This window comes from Panulirus ornatus, chromosome 22 (genome assembly GCF_036320965.1).
Source record: "Panulirus ornatus isolate Po-2019 chromosome 22, ASM3632096v1, whole genome shotgun sequence".
Taxonomy (NCBI): Eukaryota; Metazoa; Arthropoda; class Malacostraca; order Decapoda; family Palinuridae; genus Panulirus; species Panulirus ornatus.
In genome coordinates this window covers 12,177,235-12,200,107 of record NC_092245.1, presented here as the reverse complement: position 1 = coordinate 12,200,107, position 22,873 = coordinate 12,177,235, and the positions used below count along the sequence as shown (strand labels likewise).

The 22,873-nt window shown below is 39.6% G+C and overlaps 1 protein-coding gene across 1 annotated transcript; it reads left to right on the top strand.

The window, feature by feature from the left end:
* Window positions 1-1,769: 1,769 nt before the first annotated feature.
* On the top strand, window positions 1,770-21,981 carry l(2)k09848 (lethal (2) k09848). The gene is made up of 8 exons (XM_071676134.1): window positions 1,770-1,923; window positions 2,294-2,406; window positions 4,761-4,882; window positions 5,279-5,489; window positions 7,919-8,017; window positions 14,247-14,347; window positions 15,947-16,154; window positions 20,802-21,981. Exons 1-8 carry the CDS (start codon window positions 1,863-1,865, stop codon window positions 20,970-20,972), a joined length of 1,086 nt encoding a protein of 361 aa, XP_071532235.1. The 5' UTR covers window positions 1,770-1,862; the 3' UTR covers window positions 20,973-21,981.
* The last annotated feature ends 892 nt before the right edge of the window (window positions 21,982-22,873 follow it).

Here is a 22,873-nt window from a genome sequence, read left to right as displayed (position 1 = left end):
TCTTTCGGGTCCCCTTCCCTTCTCTATTAGTCATCCTGTTTTTATCCACTATGGTTTTATGGCATGAGCTGTAGGGTCAAGAATGGGTATGGAAGATGAGGGAGGGGGTGGAATGGAGAACTGTTAATTTTCTGAGATCCCAGGAAATTCCCGGGCTCGGTTACGATGTACCACCAGCACCCGACTCTCAGAAGCCTTAGGTTGGAGAATTGTTTGCATCACTTGAAATTCTATAAACGTACACCAGATAGTGGCTTAGAACTGAACTCAGGTGTATAACTTAACGATCACGCATGCAAAAGTATGTGAACTCAAAGGACAAAATACACCCTCTATATCAGAAAGGGGAACTAAAAATTGGCGAAGCATTGACAGGCCTGGTGAATGGGTAAATTTTTAAGTGCTTTGTTGCTGTTTTTAGAAGAAGGCTGCCTGAAGTAGTATTTGATGCATGGGTCTTGTTGTTTGACTTCCTTTATATATCTAACCCAAGTTTTTATAGGTCAGGACATGTTAAAGATACCAGTAATAGAAATATTTAACTTTTCAATTAGGTGGTGTGGACGACGTTTGTGTGCCGAGTGAAATCCACATTATACTATGTTCAGTTAGCATAGCTTTTTTATTTAATAGTAGAGCTTTTGTACTCGTGGGTGGTATCGCCATGACCTTGAAAAGAAAATGTGTTCTCGGGAAAAATATGTTGAAACCATTGACTAATCAACCCAATCCCTTCTAGTTATAAATCTCTGAGACTACTATTTACCGTTGTTTTTAAAGTGGGACAGGAACAGACTGCAATGTTTTTATTAAGTTTGCTTAATGCCGAAATCATGATCGAAAAACTTAACAAATATTAGTGGCTATCGAACTAGAGGATAAATCCAGAATCGACATACTATTTCTCAAGACTCTGGAACAGGAAGAGCTGAGTTTACGTGTCAACTCGCAACGTGGGTGTACGTTAAGTTCTTATGTAAGGTTCTATATAAGACATCACAATACACACAGTCTTGTCATGGGCAGGTAAGTACACCAGTAAATTCGACTGTGGTCTCGCCTCTTCCGGTTTCAGAGTCTGGAGAAATCCAAATACCGGATCTGGTGACCCTATAATTATAGCCATTAATATTATGTAAATATGATTATTCATTGATTATTTTACAAAATTGCCAAGCAGTTAATGTAATCACACCATTTAAATATTCAGAGGTATATTGTTGAGAGAAAAGGGGTTACATTCACATGACATGTTCCCGCACTGCTGTGACCTCAAGCTAACATGTGCGTATATTTTAATGAGATCAATGGTAATATAGTTACTGTTTGAAATATATGACATAAACATTAATAAAGTATGTGTTGTGCTGATTATATGAATATGTAACATTTTTTAATCGACATTGGTGATGTAACATTAGTTTTTGGTCATTATATCATTCTATTTTGATTATAATTTAGTTATATTTTTGAATTGTTATTCTTTACACGGTCATCAGTCATTTTAACTGTATTATGATGACCATGTTGGTTATAAGTATTTGCATAATGTCCTTAACCAGTAAAATATTTAGATTTGTTCGCCGTTTATACATCTTGCCTTTTTTCCTCTTCTTGTAACGGTATGTTCGGATATTTCATCTGAGAAGGTAACTGCCATGGTAGAATAAAAAAAAAAAAAAATTAAACGAAAAATTCTTTTATTTTCTTTTTCATAATAAATTATCATAATAGTAAAGGAATTTCAAGTTCTTGTGAATCCAGCTGGAATGGTTTCGTTAAAAGAACGTTAACTGTGGGCACATGTTGTTTGTTTACCTTCAGGTCGGCCATACTTTGTGTGGTTTATACGAATTATAAGAATGGAAGGCTCCATAAAAGATTTCAATGTCTATGTGGGTACTGAAATTGGAATACTTAAAGGTTAGTTTCATATTATTAAGTTCCTGTATAAGACTGCCCCTGTTACTAATAATGCGACACAAGTTTTACTGCGGATAATTTTGTTAATTTTGTCATACTACTACCTGAACAGTGGGTATGTTTGAATAATACACATGGGATAGCATATAAAGTTCATTACAAATGACTAGGTTACATACATTTTGCAAATCGGTGCCCATTTTCCATACTGCTTTTTGTGTTCAGTTGGCCAAAGTACAGTACTGTGGTTGACTGATGTAATAAAACTCACAATTTCTTTTTAGACTTGGAATTTGGGGGTTGCTTATTGTTCTTGTTTTCTCGAGCGCCATACAAAGGAATAATAGATGTTTCCTTTCTCCTTCTCAAGGAATAAATCTAAACCAGAAGGCCATTATCCACAAGAACTTCCATAAGATTAAGGCCTTGGAACGTGACGAAGAAATTACTGCAATGGCATGGGGGGATGAAGAACAATCCGAGGTAAGCATTAAGATTGAATTGTTAAAGTATTTTTCCCTTTTTTTATTAAAGAAATTTTAGTAATGTATTTAGAGACCAAATCTGATTCGTAAGGGTAAGTTGTCATAAAATAAAGCTTTTATTTAAAACATGGATGATTAAGTCATATAATGTTGAATACAAGGGTAGATGAAAATGGGTTTAAACAGTGTGCTTAGTTAATGCACCTCTTCAATTTTGTGGCCACTTGTAATCTTTTGTTGTGGATGGTCGAAATATGGTCAGTTTCAATTTTGATATGCTCTACTAGTGGTACAAATAGGGATTTCCACTTTCAGAAGTTCCATTCATGATATAGGAATGTAAATACCTGGGATAATATTGTCCACAGTTCCCCCAGTATATGTTGCCCCATAGTAGATCACCAAGTTTACCTTCTTTGGGTTAGTTACCCACAAGATGTTGGGGAGAGGAGTGCATCAACATTGGACAGTTATGTAACCACACAATATCAAGAATTTTTAATGTATGATTTCTTTCATTTCATTTAGAATGCTTATCTACATTCATTGATATGTGCTAACACAAACAGTGATATGCAGCGTTGCATTAACAAAATAGAACTGGTTCGTGTTAATGATCAAGATTCATGCACAATCATTTCTGGGTTGTTAGCCAGAGCATGGCATTTGGCTTGCATCCAACTCAGCTACTTATCCCTCACTCAGGCCTGGTTGATAAATTAGAACCTGGCATAGGCTGTGATATATGTAGGTTCAATTTCCATGAAAGAGCACAGAACTTTTAAAGAGGCACCTGTAACCCAAAGCTGCAACACTTCCAATTGCAGGGAAGTGGTGATGGTTGATGTCCAAAGCATAGACAGGAGAGTGTGACTCATGTTTGTCTATGGAGTGTAGTTTCTGATAGATGTATGACTGGTGGGTAGGAGTTTAGGAGTTACGAAGGTGAATGTTTAGTTCTTGTCAGAATATATTGGTGCATTTGTATTTTGTCAGTTACATTTGTTGGGAATCGGGGATCTCTGAGTAGAGGTTAGTGAAGTGTGAGGCTGGTATAAGCTTTGCATTTCCACTCAGGGCTTGGTAGTTAGCAATAAAGTGGTTTGGGTGGGAGGGTTTTAGTGCTGTTGCACAGAATTGAGTGCTTAGCATGTTGAGGTGAAACTGTATTAGGAAGATCTTTGTGTCATTGTGAAGGTGTTGAGTGTTTGTGATAGCTAGGAAGCTCATGTTGCCTTCTTCACATCCATGTGCAGAAATCTTTTATGCAGGGGGTTTCAGTGTATGTCATAAGGATTGATTAGTCTTTAAAGGGTGTTCTTGTGGGTTTGTGTGGTGTAGTTCATGGAATTGAGAGAGATAGATATGGAAACATGAGTAACAGTAACAACAGTGCTGTATTGGTTAAGGTGCGTAAGGTGAGATAGCCCAGGGACAGTGGGCTACTGGAGGTTCAGGATTATAGTGAAGGAGAGGTCAGGTGAGGTAGGTTGAGAAATAGGAGATAGTCTTTGCAGGAGTCCCTCAATGCTGGTGAAGGGTATGAGATGAAGCAGGAGTACATGGGAGAGGTTTTTAGGAGGTGTGTGTGGGTTGCAGGATTGCCACGGGCAGGGCTATAGGTCCCTTGGTGATAAAGCTGCTTCTCACGATGGATGGAGGTGATGTCCCATACATGTCCTGATAAAGGTGGATGTCAGAGAAACCTGCCAGGAAGATGTAACATCAGGATTCACGTTGGGACTTGTACTGATGGAATTGTATTTTTTCTGAAGTTGCTCTTTTTATACAAAGGATTGATCTGTCCTTATATTAAGTACTCCACTCACATTTGGGTGCTTCTATCTCTGCAACCTTACTTAACAGAGTTGAGTAGAAAGCAGTCTGATATATCATCTCTGTCAGGCTAACTTCAAAGCTTGACCTACTTGCCCTATGCCACAATGCTGTTTCACTTTCCCTCTTCTATAAATATTACTGTGGTTTTGTTCCCAAGAGCTGGCTACTTGTGTTCCCCCACCAGTAACTAGACTACACAACACTTAGCAAACTGCTGCATCATGTGACTACTGTGTGGCCATTAGCAACTCAAGGGTAGCCTTCTTTGATATCTGTGTCTTTCCCTACACCTTGAAGCTTTGGAACTATCTACCCTCTCATGTCTTTCCCAGTAACAATGACTGGACTTTTTTTTCAAAGACAGGTTTTTCACTTCTGCCAAAATTGTAAATATTTTCCTTTGTCTCATGTTTTTCTCATGTTTTAGTAAGATAAGTGTAGTCTCTGAAATCTTTAGGATTTAAAGTAATTATGATTGTAGTTACCAGATATATTCTTGTATATATCTTTCAGATTATGATGGGGCTACGAAATCAAACAATAAGAATTTTTGACACAGATGCAAAAGCCTTTGTATCCTCACGTGAGATAAACATTGGTGAGGGACCAATTGTATCGATAGGGAGATGGGATGGGTGAGTACCACATAACTTTCCATGACTGTATACGTGTCTTTACTTACCTGTTTCATTGCTTTACACCTGTGACAGTTGAAAACCATGTCCTTTTCACCACCTTCCCTAAAACATTAGCCTACATTTTTTTCAGTATCGATGAAATTTTTCTTTCCTTAATGGCATATTGATTACTTTAATTGAACAGAACTCCCTTGAGTTACACCCTACAGCCTCAAATTCAGACTTCAGATATGCATGTGCTTTGTGGATGGAGTATTCATATTTTGGAATTTTGAACTAGATATTTTGCTGAGTAGGTTTCCATGTTTTTTGTTAATGATACAATTGTGAGAGAATCAGTTTGATTTGTATTTATTTTGGTTTGAATACTAAAAGTTAATTTTTCCTTTTCAGTATAACCATCACTGCTATGAAGTCAGGTCAAGTGACACTTTGGCTTGGAAAGGAACCAGTGGAGATAAATGCACTGAAAACTGGCGACTTTTTGACGTGCATGAGACAAAACCCAGTATCACCACATGTGATAGCTACAGGAGGCAAGGAGAATGATCTTCAGTTGTGGGATTTCCAGAACCCAGAAGTGCCCATATTTAGAGCAAGGAATGTATGTTTTATTATTTCATTTTGCAATCTTTCATTTTTTTCTCTTCTCTGTGTTTACTTTTACCCATACATTCATACCCAAAGACCCAAGTCTGTGGGAATCCCACAGCACTCAGGAAACCAGCCATGTCTACTGGGTAGGACCACAGGTCAGAGAATGTGGCAGTTGTGCATTTGTCCTTGTGGGGTAAGTACAAAACAATGGAGGAGTAAGCGTTCAGAGTTTTCAGTGCAGAAGTTAAATCTTGGGCATGAGGGGTCATGTGGTATGTTGGAACAGAGTTTGTTGTGCTGGAGAGATGGGTTAAGTTCATATTAGAAGGGAAAACTCATACTTGTTTGGGAGTATGGTGTCACATAGATATATATTGTTCCATTGAATTATTTTGAATCTGTGTAAAATTACTTGTTTGCGTAAAGAGAGAATGTTGTATGTTAGTAAAATAAAGAAAAATACTCCAAGGTGATGCACAACAGGCTGTCACATGTTCTCCTGACACCTTGCATCCTAGAATAAGGTTGGGAACTAATATTATTTTACTTTACCTTTACATCCCAAATTCAGTCCAGTGGGTCCTTAACTTAATAGACTAAATATGTGATGTATTGGCCTTTTAAGAAAATATCTGTTGCATCCAAAACTTAGTCTAATGGGGTCTGAATTCTGATAAATTGAGGTCCATTAGAATGGGGGTTTACTGTAATGAAACATTTACTGTAGAATTAGTGCTTATATTTTTGGTTGAGAAAATTATTTATGCATTACCTTGTGTTAAGAAAGTTCTGCCATTGTAGATAAAACTTGTGTAAAGTGTTAAGTGAACTCAGTGTATATAGTGTGAAACTATGTCTTGAAAAAAGAACATAAGTATTTTGCTAAGAATGTGAAGTGTGTGGTAGAGATAGCTGAAGAGGTTGTGCTGAGATAGTTTGGACATATGTAGAGAATGAGGGCCAACAGGTTGACAAAAAGGATATATGTGCCAGAAGTGGAGGGGACAAGGAGAAGAGATAGACCAAATTGAAGATGGGAGGTTGGAGTGAAGATGTTGAGTTCTTTGGGCCTGAACATATAGGAGGTGAAAGGCATGCATGGGATAGAGTGAATTAAAGTAATGTGGTGTAGAGGGGATGTCTTGTTGTTAATGCACTTGACCAAAGCTTATGAAGCAGTTGGGGGAACCACAGAAATGTCTGTAAGGCCTGATTGTGGATAAGGGGTTGTATTACACATGACAGCTAGAGAATGGTAATAGTAAGTAATAATAGGGTAAGAGAAATGTGTGGTAATAAAAAGAGTGTGGTTGAGAGAGCAGAAGAGGGTGTTTTGAAATGGTTTGGTCACATGGAGAGAATGAGTGATGAAAGACTGACAAAGAGGATGTATGTGTCAGAGGTGGAGGGAAAGAGGAGAATTGGGAGACCAAATTGGAGGTGGAAAGAGGGAGTGAAAAAGATTTTGAGTGATCGGGGCCTGAATATGCAGGAGGGTGAAAGGCGTGCAAGGAATAGAGTGACTTGGAACGATGTGGTATACTGGGGTCGACGTGCTTTCAATGGATTGAACCAGGGCATGTGAAGCGTCTGGGTTAAGCCATGGAAAGTTGTGTGGGGCCTGGATGTGGAAAGGGAGCTGTGGTTTCGGTGCATTATTACATGACAACTAGAGACTGAGTGTGAACGAATGTGGCCTTTGTTGTCCTTTCCTAGCGCTACCTCGCACACATGAGGGGGAGGGGATGTTATTTCATGTGTGGTGAGGTGGCGATGGGAATGAATAAAGGCAGACAGTATGAATTATGTACATGTGTATATATGTATATGTCTGTGTGTGTATATATATGTATACGTTGAGATGTATAGGTACGTATATTTGCGTGTGTGGACGTGTATGTATATACATGTGTATGTGGGTGGGTTGGGCCGTTCTTTCGTCTGTTTCCATGTGCTACCTCTCTAACGCGGGAGACAGCGACAAAGCAAAATTAAAAAATAAAAAAAAAATAAAAAGCTAGAGAATAGATATAAACAGGTGAAGCCTTCCTTTGTTTGTGGCACTAACGTGGGAAATGGCGAACGAGTATGAAAAAAAGAAATACCACACAGCTGTGGGAATAAGACAACCACCTTGTGGTCAGCCTGCTTTATAATACTACAGTACTTTTATAGGATTTTGTATTTCTTTTAGATGAGTTCTTGAGCATTACATTTGGTTCTCTTGATATCTGCCTGCCTATTAATGTTTAGTAAGTTTCCTTTTTTTTGTAAACACAGTGCCTCAGAATGAACCTCCCATATGCCATGATCTTGGCATGTTTTGTAGATACCAACACATGTTCCCTTCTATGTTTACCATACTCACACTTTGTTTTGATATCAACTTTCTTGCTTTATGCTCATTTGCTTTTTATTTTTTTTGTATTTTTCAAGGTGAAACCAGACATGTTAGAGCTGCGAGTTCCTGTCTGGGTGACTGATGTTGTCTTTCTAGATCAGCACAGTGTGGCCGTCTCTTCTAGGCATAAACATGTAAGTCTTTTAGACATTTGTAAAGATGCATGGTGAGAAACTGTTGTTTAGAAATATAGTATAAAAGTGATAAATTGAACTTTTAACCTGGAACTTTTGATGCTATTGCAGTTAGATAGGAGACAGAATAAAACAAAGGAAATTAGAAAATTTGACGTTACTTTAAAGATAGAGATTGAATAAAAGCATGGCACTCAGATTTGTGCAGTATGGTTTTTTAAAGGCTCACTTATATTATTACTTTCTAAAACCAGAAAAAGAAGAAACCAAGTGAGTTTTTTGGCTTAGCCATCTGTTTCTGATACTCCCTTGTTAATGTGATTTCTTCCTTATGTTATACATGATTGCTAAAAAATGAATGCATGCAGATATGGCTGTTGCTTTTTGTTTTTTACAGTACCTCAGTAAGGTGGAAGAAGCAGTTTTATTTATATGTACATGTTCATGATTGGTTAGGTACTATTTTCTGTGTATGTATGTCTATCCTTCACAATAAAACCTTAAGCAGCGGTGTCCAGTAAAACCTATGGGTACTTTGAGCGTCATTTACAAATGGAAGTTTCAGTAAAAGATATCATAATGGGATGGAGCCAGGCAATGTACTGTGGAAAATATCTAGGCATCATTTTAAACAGTTAGCATTTGTGAGGTATGATAGAGCAAGAAACAACTATAGCATGATAAGAAAGGGGGAACGGACAGACTTTGAAAGGAATATTAAGAACAAGGCAAGAGACAGTCCAAAACTCCTTGAATTCACCAGGAACAATTTGCCAGTCAGATGGCCTCTTATAAGGCTGATGGATTCAGAGGGAAGAGTTGCAGATAATGATATAAGGATGTGTGAGGAATGATAAGTTCAAAAATGTTTTCACAGTGGAAGATTCTTAAGCCCCAACACCAATGAGATGGAATAGGGAGGAGTTTTATTTCCCTGCAAAAATTTTCCAAATGCCTCTTTCTTCTCTTTCACTAACAATCTTACTTCTTCATCCTGCCACTCACTACCCTTTCTAATCTGCCCACCTCCCACCTTTCTCATGCCACAGGCATCTTTTGTGCAAGCCATCACTGCTTCCTTAAATATATCCCATTCCTCTCCCTTTCTCCTAACGTCATTTGCTCTCACCTTTTTCCATTCTGCACTCAATCTCTCCTGGCACTTCCTCACACAAGTCTCCTTTCCAAGCTCACTTACTCTCACCACTCTTTCACTCCAACATTCTCTCTTCTTTTCTGAAAACCTACAAATCTTCACCTTTGCCTCCACAAGATAATGATCAGACATCCCTCCAGTTGCCCCTCTCAGCACATTAACATTCAAAAGTCTCTTTCAAGCGCCTGTCATTTAACATGTAATCCAATAATGCTCTTTGGCCCTCTGTCTTATTTACATACATATATCTCTCTTTTTAAACCAGATATTCCCAATCACCAGTCCTTTATCAGCAGACAAATCTAGCTCTTCACCAATTCCATTTACAACACTGAACACCCCATGTACACCATTTATTCCCTCAACTGCCACATTACTCACCTTTGCATTCAAATCACCCATCACTATAATCCGGTCTAGTGCGTCAAAGCTGCTAACACACTCACTCAGATGCCCCCAAAACACTTGCCTCTCATGGTCTTCTCATGACCAGGTGCATAGGTACCAATAATCACCCATCTCTCTCCATCCACTTTCAATTTTATCCATATCAATCTAAAGTTTACTTTCTTACACTTTATCACATATTCCCACAACTGCTTCAGTAGTGCTACTCCTTCCTTTGCTCTTGTCCTTTCACCAAACCCTGACTTTACTCCCAAGACATTCCCAAACCACTCTTCCCCTTTACCTTTGAGCTTCGTTTCGCTCAGAACCAAAACATCCAAGTTCCTTTCCTCAACTATACTACCCATCTCTCCTTTTTTCTCATCTTGGTTACATCCACACTCATTTAGACACCCCAATCTGAGCCATCGAGGAGGATGAACACTCCCCGCATGACTCCAGTTTCCCCTTTTAGAAAGTTGAAACAGAGACAAAATATAAAAAATGATAGATAGATAATATTGTATTATACTTAATTGCTGTCTCCCGCGTTAGTGGGTAGTGCAGGGAAACAGACGAAAGAATGGCCCAACCCACCCAAATACACATGTATGTACTTAAACGCCCACACATGCTCGTATACATACCTGTACATTTCAACGTATACATACATATGCATACACAGACATATACATATATACACATGTACATATTCATACTTGCTGCCTTCATCCATTCCCGTTACCACCCTGCCACACATGAAAAACAGCACCCCCTACATGTGCGAGGTAGCGCTAGGAAAAGACAACAAAGGCCACATACGTTCACACTCAGTCTCTAGCTGTCATGTGTAATGCACCGAATCCACCGCTCCCTTTCCACATCCAGACTTCACAAAACTTTACATGGTTTACCCCAGACGCTTCACATGCCCTGGTTCAATCCATTGACAGCACGTTGACCCCAGTATACCACATTGTTCCAGTTCAATCTATTCCTTGCACGTCTTTCACCATCCTGTATGTTCAGGCCCCAATCGCTCAAAATTTTTTTCACTCCATCCTTCCATGTTATTATACTTAATTGCTGTTTCCAGCGTCAGCGAAGTAACGCAGGGAAACAGACGAAGAATGGCCCAGCCATTCATATACTCACATATATATATATATATATATATATATATATATATATATATATTTTTTTTTTTTTTTTTTTTTTTTTTTTTTTTATACTTTGTCGCTGTCTCCCGCGTTTGCGAGGTAGCGCAAGGAAACAGACGAAAGAAATGGCCCAACCCCCCCCCCATACACATGTACATACACACGTCCACACACGCAAATATTCATACCTACACAGCTTTCCATGGTTTACCCCAGACGCTTCACATGCCTTGATTCAATCCACTGACAGCACGTCAACCCCTGTATACCACATCGCTCCAATTCACTCTATTCCTTGCCCTCCTTTCACCCTCCTGCATGTTCAGGCCCCGATCACACAAAATCCTTTTCACTCCATCTTTCCACCTCCAATTTGGTCTCCCTCTTCTCCTCGTTCCCTCCACCTCCGACACATATATCCTCTTGGTCAATCTTTCCTCACTCATTCTCTCCATGTGCCCAAACCACTTCAAAACACCCTCTTCTGCTCTCTCAACCACGCTCTTTTTATTTCCACACATCTCTCTTACCCTTACGTTACTTACTCGATCAAACCACCTCACACCACACATTGTCCTCAAACATCTCATTTCCAGCACATCCATCCTCCTACGCACAACTCTATCCATAGCCCACGCCTCGCAACCATACAACATTGTTGGAACTACTATTCCTTCAAACATACCCATTTTTGCTTTCCGGGATAATGTTCTCGACTTCCACACATTTTTCAAGGCTCCCAAAATTTTCGCCCCCTCCCCCACCCTATGATCCACTTCCGCTTCCATGGTTCCATCCGCTGACAGATCCACTCCCAGATATCTAAAACACTTCACTTCCTCCAGCCTCTCACCATTCAAACTCACCTCCCAATTGACTTGACCCTCAACCCTACTGTACCTAATAACCTTGCTCTTATTGACATTTACTCTTAACTTTCTTCTTCCACACACTTTACCAAACTCCGTCACCAGCTTCTGCAGTTTCTCACATGAATCCGCCACCAGCGCTGTATCATCAGCGAACAACAACTGACTCACTTCCCAAGCTCTCTCATCCCCAACAGACTTCATACTTGCCCCTCTTTCCAAAACTCTTGCATTTACCTCCCTAACAACCCCATCCATAAACAAATTAAACAACCATGGAGACATCACACACCCCTGCCGCAAACCTACATTCACTGAGAACCAATCACTTTCCTCTCTTCCTACACGTACACATGCCTTACATCCTCGATAAAAACTTTTCACTGCTTCTAACAACTTTCCTCCCACACCATATATTCTTAATACCTTCCACAGAGCATCTCTATCAACTCTATCATATGCCTTCTCCAGATCCATAAATGCTACATACAAATCCATTTGCTTTTCTAAGTATTTCTCACATACATTCTTCAAAGCAAACACCTGATCCACACATCCTCTACCACTTCTGAAACCACACTGCTCTTCCCCAATCTGATGCTCTGTACATGCCTTCACCCTCTCAATCAATACCCTCCCATATAATTTACCAGGAATACTCAACAAACTTATACCTCTGTAATTTGAGCACTCACTCTTATCCCCTTTGCCTTTGTACAATGGCACTATGCAAGCATTCCGCCAATCCTCAGGCACCTCACCATGAGTCATACATACATTAAATAACCTTACCAACCAGTCAACAATACAGTCACCCCCTTTTTTAATAAATTCCACTGCAATACCATCCAAACCTGCTGCCTTGCCGGCTTTCATCTTCCGCAAAGCTTTTACTACCTCTTCTCTGTTTACCAAATCATTTTCCCTAACCCTCTCACTTTGCACACCACCTCGACCCAAACACCCTATATCTGCCACTCTGTCATCAGACACATTCAACAAACCTTCAAAATACTCATTCCATCTCCTTCTCACATCACCACTACTTGTTATCACCTCCCCATTTACGCCCTTCACTGAAGTTCCCATTTGCTCCCTTGTCTTACGCACCCTATTTACCTCCTTCCAGAACATCTTTTTATTCTCCCTAAAATTTACTGATAGTCTCTCACCCCAACTCTCATTTGCCCTTTTTTTCACCTCTTGCACCTTTCTCTTGACCTCCTGTCTCTTTCTTTTATACTTCTCCCACTCAATTGCATTTTTTCCCTGCAAAAATCGTCCAAATGCCTCTCTCTTCTCTTTCACTAATACTCTTACTTCTTCATCCCACCACTCACTACCCTTTCTAAACAGCCCACCTCCCACTCTTCTCATGCCACAAGCATCTTTTGCGCAATCCATCACTGATTCCCTAAATACATCCCATTCCTCCCCCACTCCCCTTACTTCCATTGTTCTCACCTTTTTCCATTCTGTACACAGTCTCTCTTGATACTTCTTCACACAGGTCTCCTTCCCAAGCTCACTTACTCTCACCACCTTCTTCACCCCAACATTCACTCTTCTTTTCTGAAAACCCATACTAATCTTCACCTTAGCCTCCACAAGATAATGATCAGACATCCCTCCAGTTGCACCTCTCAGCACATTGACATCCAGAAGTCTCTCTTTCGCACGCCTGTCCATTAACACGTAATCCAATAACGCTCTCTGGCCATCTCTCCTACTTACATAAGTATACTTATGTATATCTCGCTTTTTAAACCAGGTATTCCCGATCATCAGTCCTTTTTCAGCACATAAATCTACAAGCTCTTCACCATTTCCATTTACAACACTGAACACCCCATGCATACCAATTATTCCCTCAACTGCCACATTACTCACCTTTGCATTCAAATCACCCATCACTATAACCCGGTCTCGTGCATCAAAACCGCTAACACACTCATTTAGCTGTTCCCAAAACACTTGCCTCTCATGATCTTTCTTCTCATGCCCAGGTGCATATGCACCAATAATCACCCACCTCTCTCCATCAACTTTCAGTTTTACCCATATTAATCGAGAATTTACTTTCTTACATTCTATCACATACTCCCACAACTCCTGTTTCAGGAGTATTGCTACTCCTTCCCTTGCTCTTGTCCTCTCACTAACCCCTGACTTCACTCCCCAGACATTTCCAAACCACTCTTCCCCTTTACCCTTGAGCTTCGTTTCACTCAGAGCCAAAACATCCAGGTTCCTTTCCTCAAACATACTACCTATCTCTCCTTTTTTCACATCTTGGTTACATCCACACACATTTAGGCACCCCACTCTGAGCCTTCGAGGAGGATGAGCACTCCCCGCGTGACTCCTTCTTCTGTTTCCCATTTTAGAAAGTTAATACAAGGAGGGGAGGATTTCCGGCCCCCCGCTCCCGTCCCCTCTAGTCGCTTTCTACGACACGCGAGGAATACGTGGGAAGTATTCTTTCACCCCTATCCCCAGGGATAATATACATGAGTGAATGAAACCTTTTCTTTTTCTTTCCCAAGCCTACATTACTAGTCAGTTTATGAGTTCTGTTCCTCAAGTAGTTTTCCTCTTTATTTTACATAATGATAGTTTTATATGGATTTTTATATATGATTTTTTTTTGTTTTTAGGTGCGCCTTTATGATCCACAGAGGCAAAGAAGACCAGTTCTTAATTTTGAATGGGAAGAATCACCTCTTACATGTATCAGTTCAGTCCCCTCTGGTAATAGGTATGTTTTTTGTACATTATGAAATGAATGTCTTTTCTGCTTCTCATATTGATTGTCCTGTGTTTAAACCCTAGACAGCCTCATACTAAAGTTTATTTCAAGTACAAACATGTGACATTCTCAGGGTGTAATCATCGTATATCTGGTTGCTGAGATTAGGTTTTCTTGAGGGAAGGATGTTATTTCTTTTCTCTTCCTGGGTGCCTCTTCATTTGGGAATTTAATTTCTGAGCACTGTATTTCTTCAAGATGGTTGGCTTTTACCTTTCTAAGGATGAGAAAGCACAAATTCATACCTGGAAGCAAGAAAATGTGGGTACATGTGAAATTTCTAGGATCATGGGTTTTCAGAATGCACAATCAGGTGGCTGCTTCCTGCAACGCTCCATCAGTGTCTTGCCTCATTCAGGAGATTAAGACCCTATAGGCCCTAGATATGGACCTAGAGTACTTGAGGAACCTTACTGATTCTGTGCCCAGACATCTGCAGATGGCAATCAAAGCCAAAGGAGAGATAAAATACTAAAATGTAAGTGTGACATCACCTTTGTAAATGTATTGTTAGTTGGACATGGTTTATTGCGGACACTTTATTTCAGATGACAGTAATATGTATATATATTATATTTTTTTTTATTTTGCTTTGTCGCTGTCTCCCGCGTTTGCGAGGTAGCGCAAGGAAACAGATGAAAGAAATGGCCCAACCCTCCCCCATACACATTTATATACATATACATCCCCACACGCAAATATACATACCCATCCATCTCAATGTACACATATATATACACACACAGACATATACATATTTACACATGCACACAATTCACACTGTCTGCCTTTATTCATTCCCATCGCCACCTCGCTACACATGGAATAACATCCCCCTCCCCCTCATGTGTGCGAGATAGCGCTAGGAAAAGACAACAAAGGCTCCATTTGTTCACCCTCAGTCTCTAGCTGTCATGCAATAATGCCCGAAACCACAGCTCCCTTTCCACATCCAGGCCCCACAGAACTTTCCATGGTTAACCCCAGACACTTCACATGCCCTGATTCAATCCATTGACGGCACGTCGACCCCGGTATACCACATCGATCCAATTCACTCTATTCCTTGCCTGCCTTTCACCCTCCTGCATGTTCAGGCCCTGATCACTCAAAATCTTTTTCACTCCATCTTTCCACCTCCAATTTGGTCTCCCAATTGTCCTTGTTCCCTCCATATATATTTTATTTTATGAAAATGTTTTTCATGAGGGTGGAAGTAAATGAATCAATTTTGCAAGGAAAATTAATACCAAGGATCACATACATTAGTATAGAAGCTTATGTTTACTGCAGCACCTTGTATGTAAGCCAGTGATGTATGTGAATAAACTAAAATGTTGTATGCCTTTGATTTTTAGATGCATATAAGATATTTATAAAAGTTTGAATAGGGTACCCAGTCATTTTTAAAGTTTTTGTAAAGTATTTAAAGAATTTGAAGACTCATATTTGTGTTATTTCAGATTTTCTCCTTTATACAGTATTTGTAAGGGAGTTTTAGCATATTTTGTTTTATACTAGAGTCTGTTACACTTATTTCATTTTCAGCCAGATATTGGTAGGAACAGCCCATGGTCGTATGGCCTTGTTTGATCTTCGAGGCAGAAAGCCTGAAGCACCACTAAATGTGTATAAGGGATTTGCTGGTGGTGTACGAGATGCAGTGGTTCATCCCAGACATCCCCTAGTATTTTCTGTCTCTCTTGACCGATACTTAAGAGTTCACCATTTAACATCCAGTAAACTTTTGGTTAAGGTAAGCTGGTATAGTTCTTGTAGATAATTGTGCTTGCTTCTCCTGCCACTCTCGCCTGCTTCTTGATAAATGATACCAAGGGAAAGCTATATCACATTTATTGTTGCCTTGGGAACATTCTTAATTACACAAAGTTGTTGCTTACACTATTCCTAATTGTTCAAAGATTATTTATATTTATTTATTATACTTTGTCGCTGTCTCCCGCGTTAGCGAGGTAGCTTAAGGAAAAGACAAAAGAATGGCCCAGCCCACCCACATGCACTTGTATATACATACATGTCCACACACGCACATATACATACCTATACATTTCAACGTATACATATATATACATACACAGATGTACATATATACACATGTGCATAATTCATACTTGCTGCCTTTATTCATTCCCGTTGCCACCCCACCACACATGAAATGACAACCCCCTCCCCCCGCATGTGCGTGAGGTAGCGCTAGGAAAAGACAAAGGCCACTATCGTTCACACTCAGTCTCTAGCTGTCATGTATAATGCACCAAAACTAGTGCTCCCTTTCCACATCCAGGCCCCACAAAACTTTTTACTCCAGACGTTTCACATGCCCTGGTTCAATCCATTGACAGCATGTCGACCCCGGTATATCACGTAGTTCCAATTTACTCTATTCCTTGTATATTTACATTTATAGTCTGTTGCTTAGATATTATGATTATATGTGTTGGATCGACACATGAAACCTGTAGCTGAATATTCGGCTGCGTAATTATATACATGGATAAGGTTGTGCTGAATTGATTGATAAACAGGCAGTTGAAGGCCTTAGGATAATTGTTTTCTGTCAGACACTTTAAATATCTCCATCCCTTTAAAAATGACCCATTTGAATAGGGTGAAGTATAGATCATCTTTGTTTGGCCATCTTTCACCATAATTTCTAAACTTTGTATTGAAAAAAGAATATAAGCTAAAGTTTCATTAAGTCCCTGAATAATTGATGAGTTAAAAAGTAAACTGATTTATAATACTCTTTCATTTCATAATTGAGAAATTATTTGTAATTTGAAAAGTACCCTTTTCCAGTGACCAGAGAGTATGGCATCATCTCTCATAGCTGTGTTGGAGATTGTGATGCAAATTTTAAGAAATTCATACTCACAAGAAAGAAATAAACTGTCGATATAAACATGAATTTCATTAGTTGACTGGGTCTGCTGCAACCCTCTTGAATTTTAGTAGTATTCATTGGTCTTGATTGAATTTGCAGTGTAGGGATACTGGCAGTTTTCTGAACCATATAAGGGTGAAGGGGAAGAGTGGTTTGGGAATGTCTTGGGAGTAAAGTCAGGGGTTAGTGAGAGGACAAGAGCAAGGGAAGGAGTAGCAGTACTCCTGAAACAGGAGTTGTGGGAGTATGTGATAGAATGTAAGAAAGTAAATTCTCGACTAATATGGGTAAAACTGAAAGTTGATGGAGAGAGATGGGTGATTATTGGTGCATATGCACCTGGGCATGAGAAGAAAGATCATGAGAGGCAAGTGTTTTGGGAGCAGCTGAATGAGTGTGTTAGTGGTTTTGATGCACGAGACCGGGTTATAGTGATGGGTGATTTGAATGCAAAGGTGAGTAATGTGGCAGTTGAGGGAATAATTGGTATACATGGGGTGTTCAGTGTTGTAAATGGAAATGGTGAAGAGCTTGTAGATTTATGTGCTGAAAAAGGACTGATGATTGGGAATACCTGGTTTATAAAGCGAGATATACATAAGTATACTTATGTAAGTAGGAGAGATGGCCAGAGAGCGTTATTGGATTATGTGTTAATTGACAGGCGCGCGAAAGAGAGACTTTTGGATGTTAATGTGCTGAGAGGTGCAACTGGAGGGATGTCTGATCATTATCTTGTGGAGGCTAAGGTGAAGATTTGTAGGGGTTTTCAGAAAAAAAGAGTGAATGTTGGGGTGAAGAGGGTGGTGAGAGTAAGTGAGCTTGGGAAGGAGACTTGTGTGAGGAAGTACCAGGAGAGACTGAGTACAGAATTGAAAAAGGTGAGAACAATGGAAGTAAGGGGAGTGGTGGAGGAATGGGATGTATTTAGGGAATCAGTGATGGATTGCACAAAAGATGCTTGTGGCATGAGAAGAGTGGGAGGTGGGTTGATTAGAAAGGGTAGTGAGTGGTGGGATGAAGAAGTAAGAGTATTAGTGAAAGAGAAGAGAGGGGCATTTGGACGATTTTTGCAGGAAAAAAATGCAATTGAGTGGGAGACGTATAAAAGAAAGAGACAGGAGGTCAAGAGAAAGGTGCAAGAGGTGAAAAAAGGGCAAATGAGAGTTGGGGTGAGAGAGTATCATTAAATTTTAGGGAGAATAAAAAGATGTTCTGGAAGGAGGTAAATAAAGTGCGTAAGACAAGGGAGCAAATGAGGAGGTGATAACAAGTAGTGGTGATGTGAGAAGGAGATGGAGTGAGTATTTTGAAGGTTTGTTGAATGTGTTTGATGATAGAGTGGCAGATATAGGGTGTTTTGGTCGAGGTGGTGTGCAAAGTGAGAGGGTTAGGGAAAATGAGTTGGTAAACAGAGAAGAGGTAGTAAAAGCTTTGCAGAAGATGAAAGCCGGCAAGGCAGCAGGTTTGGATGGTATTGCAGTGGAATTTATTAAAAAAGGGGGTGACTGTATTGTTGACTGGTTGGTAAGGTTATTTAATGTATGTATGACTCATAGTGAGGTGCCTGAGGATTGGCAGAATGCGTGCATAGTGCCATTGTACAAAGGCAAAGGGGATAAGAGTGAGTGCTCAAATTACAGAGGTATAAGTTTGTTGAGTATTCCTGGTAAATTATATGGGAGGGTATTGATTGAGAGGGTGAAGGCATGTACAGAGCATCAGATTGGGGAAGAGCAGTGTGGTTTCAGAAGTGGTAGAGGATGTGTGGATCAGGTGTTTGCTTTGAAGAATGTATGTGAGAAATACTTAGAAAAGCAAATGGATTTGTATGTAGCATTTATGGATCTGGAGAAGGCATATGATAGAGTTGATAGAGATGCTCTGTGGAAGGTATTAAGAATATATGGTGTGGGAGGCAAGTTGTTAGAAGCAGTGAAAAGTTTTTATCGAGGATGTAAGGCATGTGTACGTGTAGGAAGAGAGGAAAGTGAATGGTTCTCAGTGAATGTAGGTTTGCGGCAGGGGTGTGTGATGTCTCCATGGTTGTTTAATTTGTTTATGGATGGGGTTGTTAGGGAGGTGAATGCAAGAGTTTTGGAAAGAGGGGCAAGTATGAAGTCTGTTGGGGATGAGAGAGCTTGGTTAGTGAGTCAGTTGTTGTTCGCTGATGATACAGCGCTGGTGGCTGATTCATGTGAGAAACTGCAGAAGCTGGTGACTGAGTTTGGTAAAGTGTGTGAAAGAAGAAAGTTAAGAGTAAATGTGAATAAGAGCAAGGTTATTAGGTACAGTAGGGTTGAGGGTCAAGTCAATTGGGAGGTGAGTTTGAATGGAGAAAAACTGGAGGAAGTGAAGTGTTTTAGATATCTGGGAGTGGATCTGGCACCAGATGGAACCATGGAAGCGGAAGTGGATCATAGGGTGGGGGAGGGGGTGAAAATTCTGGGAGCCTTGAAGAATGTGTGGAAGTCGAGAACATTATCTCGGAAAGCAAAAATGGGTATGTTTGAAGGAATAGTGGTTCCAATAATGTTGTATGGTTGCGAGGCGTGGGCTATGGATAGAGTTGTGCGCAGGAGGATGGATGTGCTGGAAATGAGATGTTTGAGGACAATGTGTGGTGTGAGGTGGTTTGAGCGAGTAAGTAACGTAAGGGTAAGAGAGATGTGTGGAAATAAAAAGAGCGTGGTTGAGAGAGCAGAAGAGGGTGTTTTGAAATGGTTTGGGCACATGGAGAGAATGGGTGAGGAAAGATTGACCAAGAGGATATATGTGTCGGAGGTGGAGGGAACGAGGAGAAGAGGGAGACCAAATTGGAGGTGGAAAGATGGAGTGAAAAAGATTTTGTGTGATCGGGGCCTAAACATGCAGGAGGGTGAAAGGAGGGCAAGGAATAGAGTGAATTGGAGCGATGTGGTATACCGGGGTTGACGTGCTGTCAGTGGATTGAATCAGGGCATGTGAAGCGTCTGGGGTATACCATGGAAAGCTGTGTAGGTATGTATATTTGCGTGTGTGGACGTATGTATATACATGTGTATGGGGGTGGGTTGGGCCATTTCTTTCGTCTGTTTCCTTGCGCTACCTCGCAAACGCGGGAGACAGCGACAAAGCAAAAAAAAAAAAATAAATAAATAAATTTTCCATACAAAACCTGTTTTTTTTAGAATCCATAGGTGCTTCCAAACAATAGATTGCTGGATGAAAGGCATTTTAGTGTATGTGGGAAAGAAAGAATGCTTAGTTTTGAGAATGGTATGCAGTTTAGAAATGTTTGAAGAATGTTAATTGATATTGTAGAAAGGGAAAGCATAGGGAGAGAATTGACTCTTCCTACTAACTAGTTACTACTGCTCTGCAAAATAGACAGCTATTGCATCTCTTTCTTTGTGTTTTATCCATGTTTTTATTAATGCATCCCAGACACACATCTAAAAATCTTGTTGAACTACACATTGTTGCAACACTTAATGCTCATATTTTTATTTTTTCCAGGAATACCTGAAATCTAGGCTAAATTGTTTATTAGTGCGTGAAAAATTGGAAGAAAGTGATGTTTTCGATATTCGGAGGTCAGCTAAACGCAAGATGACTGCCGAGGACCCAGGACAAAGCAAGAGCCAGCTCTACGAACGCAAATTCCAGACCATGATTTGGAATCATTAACTGTGTAGGAGCGAAGACTTGAAAAAGATTGATACAATGAAGAGAAAAATATAAGAATTTTTCACCTTTTTTTTTTTTTTTTACCATGACCAGAGCTTTTATCTATCAATAGAAAGGCAAGCTGGACAAGGAATTGATTTAAAATAGTTTGAAAAGAGCATCTTGTGATTTGGATGCGAACACATATCACCTGCCCTCAGTTCTTATCTGTTGATTCTCCAACCTCTGCCTGAGTACAAGCAACCAAATTATTTTTCATATTCTCACATGGTGGAAGAAACTGCTGAGCAAGATATGATGTCATATTCTTCCTTTGAAATTTTTATACCCATGGACATTGGGGTAAATCTTTACCATTTTTGAAGCTTTCAGGTTGGGACTGGGGACTAAAATTCTACAAATTAATTCCCATAAAAGACATTTGTGTCCACGGACACATTTAGTGGCAACTGCCAGAAACAAAGTAAGTGGAGTTATATTACTTAGTCTTGTTGAATGTAAATGATATGCGGAAGAGGATTAAGTTGTAGATTCATTTGGATGAGGAGTTTAGATATATTAGGTTTGAGTAAGAGATTTTGAAGGCCTCTTTGGAATGGAGTGGAGTTGAGATGAGGCTCAGTAGATGGTATACTGATGGCAGTGGAAAGGAATGTGGGAACTAAGATGAAAGATGAGCGGTGGTGTTGATAAAAGTGCAAGGTTTGAAAAATGTTTCAAATTCAAGTCTAAATGCTTAAAAATGACAGTTGTATTTACAGTATGTATAGGTAAAGAAAAGAAAGATAAGAATTTTTAAGAAATATTACAATGATCATTTTTAAGCTTGAAAAGTTCATTTAAGATGTTATTATGAGTTATTTTTCATGCTGAATTAGAATATTGTTGGTTTATTTTCATCAACTCATGAATTATTATTACATGAGGTTGATTACTGTTGTAACTTATTCATGTGGACCATTTTTAAGAACATTAGGTTAATGAGAAAGGTAATAAACCCTCTGTCTTACTTTTTTCTTATTTGCCATTTCCCTTATTAGCAAGGTGGCACCAGGAACAGATATAGAAAGGCCTCATTCACTCACATCCATTCTTTAGCTGTCATGTGTAAAATTTATAATCTTTTTTTATGCTTGCCCATCCCTCATAAGCAAGGTAGCAGTAGGATCAAATGAGCATTGATCTCATTTCTACACATCCATTCTCTGTCATGTTTAATGTATTTTTGCCTGATTCCACACCCATTCTTTAATTGACATGAAAAAAGATTGCATTTTTCCCAGAGAAGTAATTTTGTTTAAAATCTCATAGATGCTATTCTTCATTCTGAAGAAAGGGTCTTTGAGTATGAATTGTATTTCAGCAACGCAGTTGTGTTTTTGTATCATGGAGTAGATTCATTTTCATACTTATTTGGCATTTCTCATGTAGCAAGATAGTGCCAGGAACTGGTGAAGAAACATCCTTATTTTTTCAAATACACCCTATCTGTCATGTATGATGCACCAAAAACAGAGCTCTCTATCCACAGCCAAGCCACACAGACCTTTCTGTAGTTTCCCCTGGCATTTTCACATACCTTGGTTCAGCCCATTGAAAGCACATTGTACCACCCTCAAAGCATCTTTCACTTGATCCTTCCTTCTCCCTGTCTGATATACATACCTTCATAGTCATCCACTACATATTTTTTAACTATTTCAGTTTACTTTCCTCAATTCTTTCAAACATAATCTTATTACCACATCTTTCTCTTATCATTTCTTACATGATCAACCCTCATCACACCACATATTGTCCTCTAGCATTTAATTTACAACACATCCACCGTCTTCTGTACTTTCTGATCTAGGGCCCACACCTCCCATCCTTATAACACTATTGGGACTACTATCTCATCA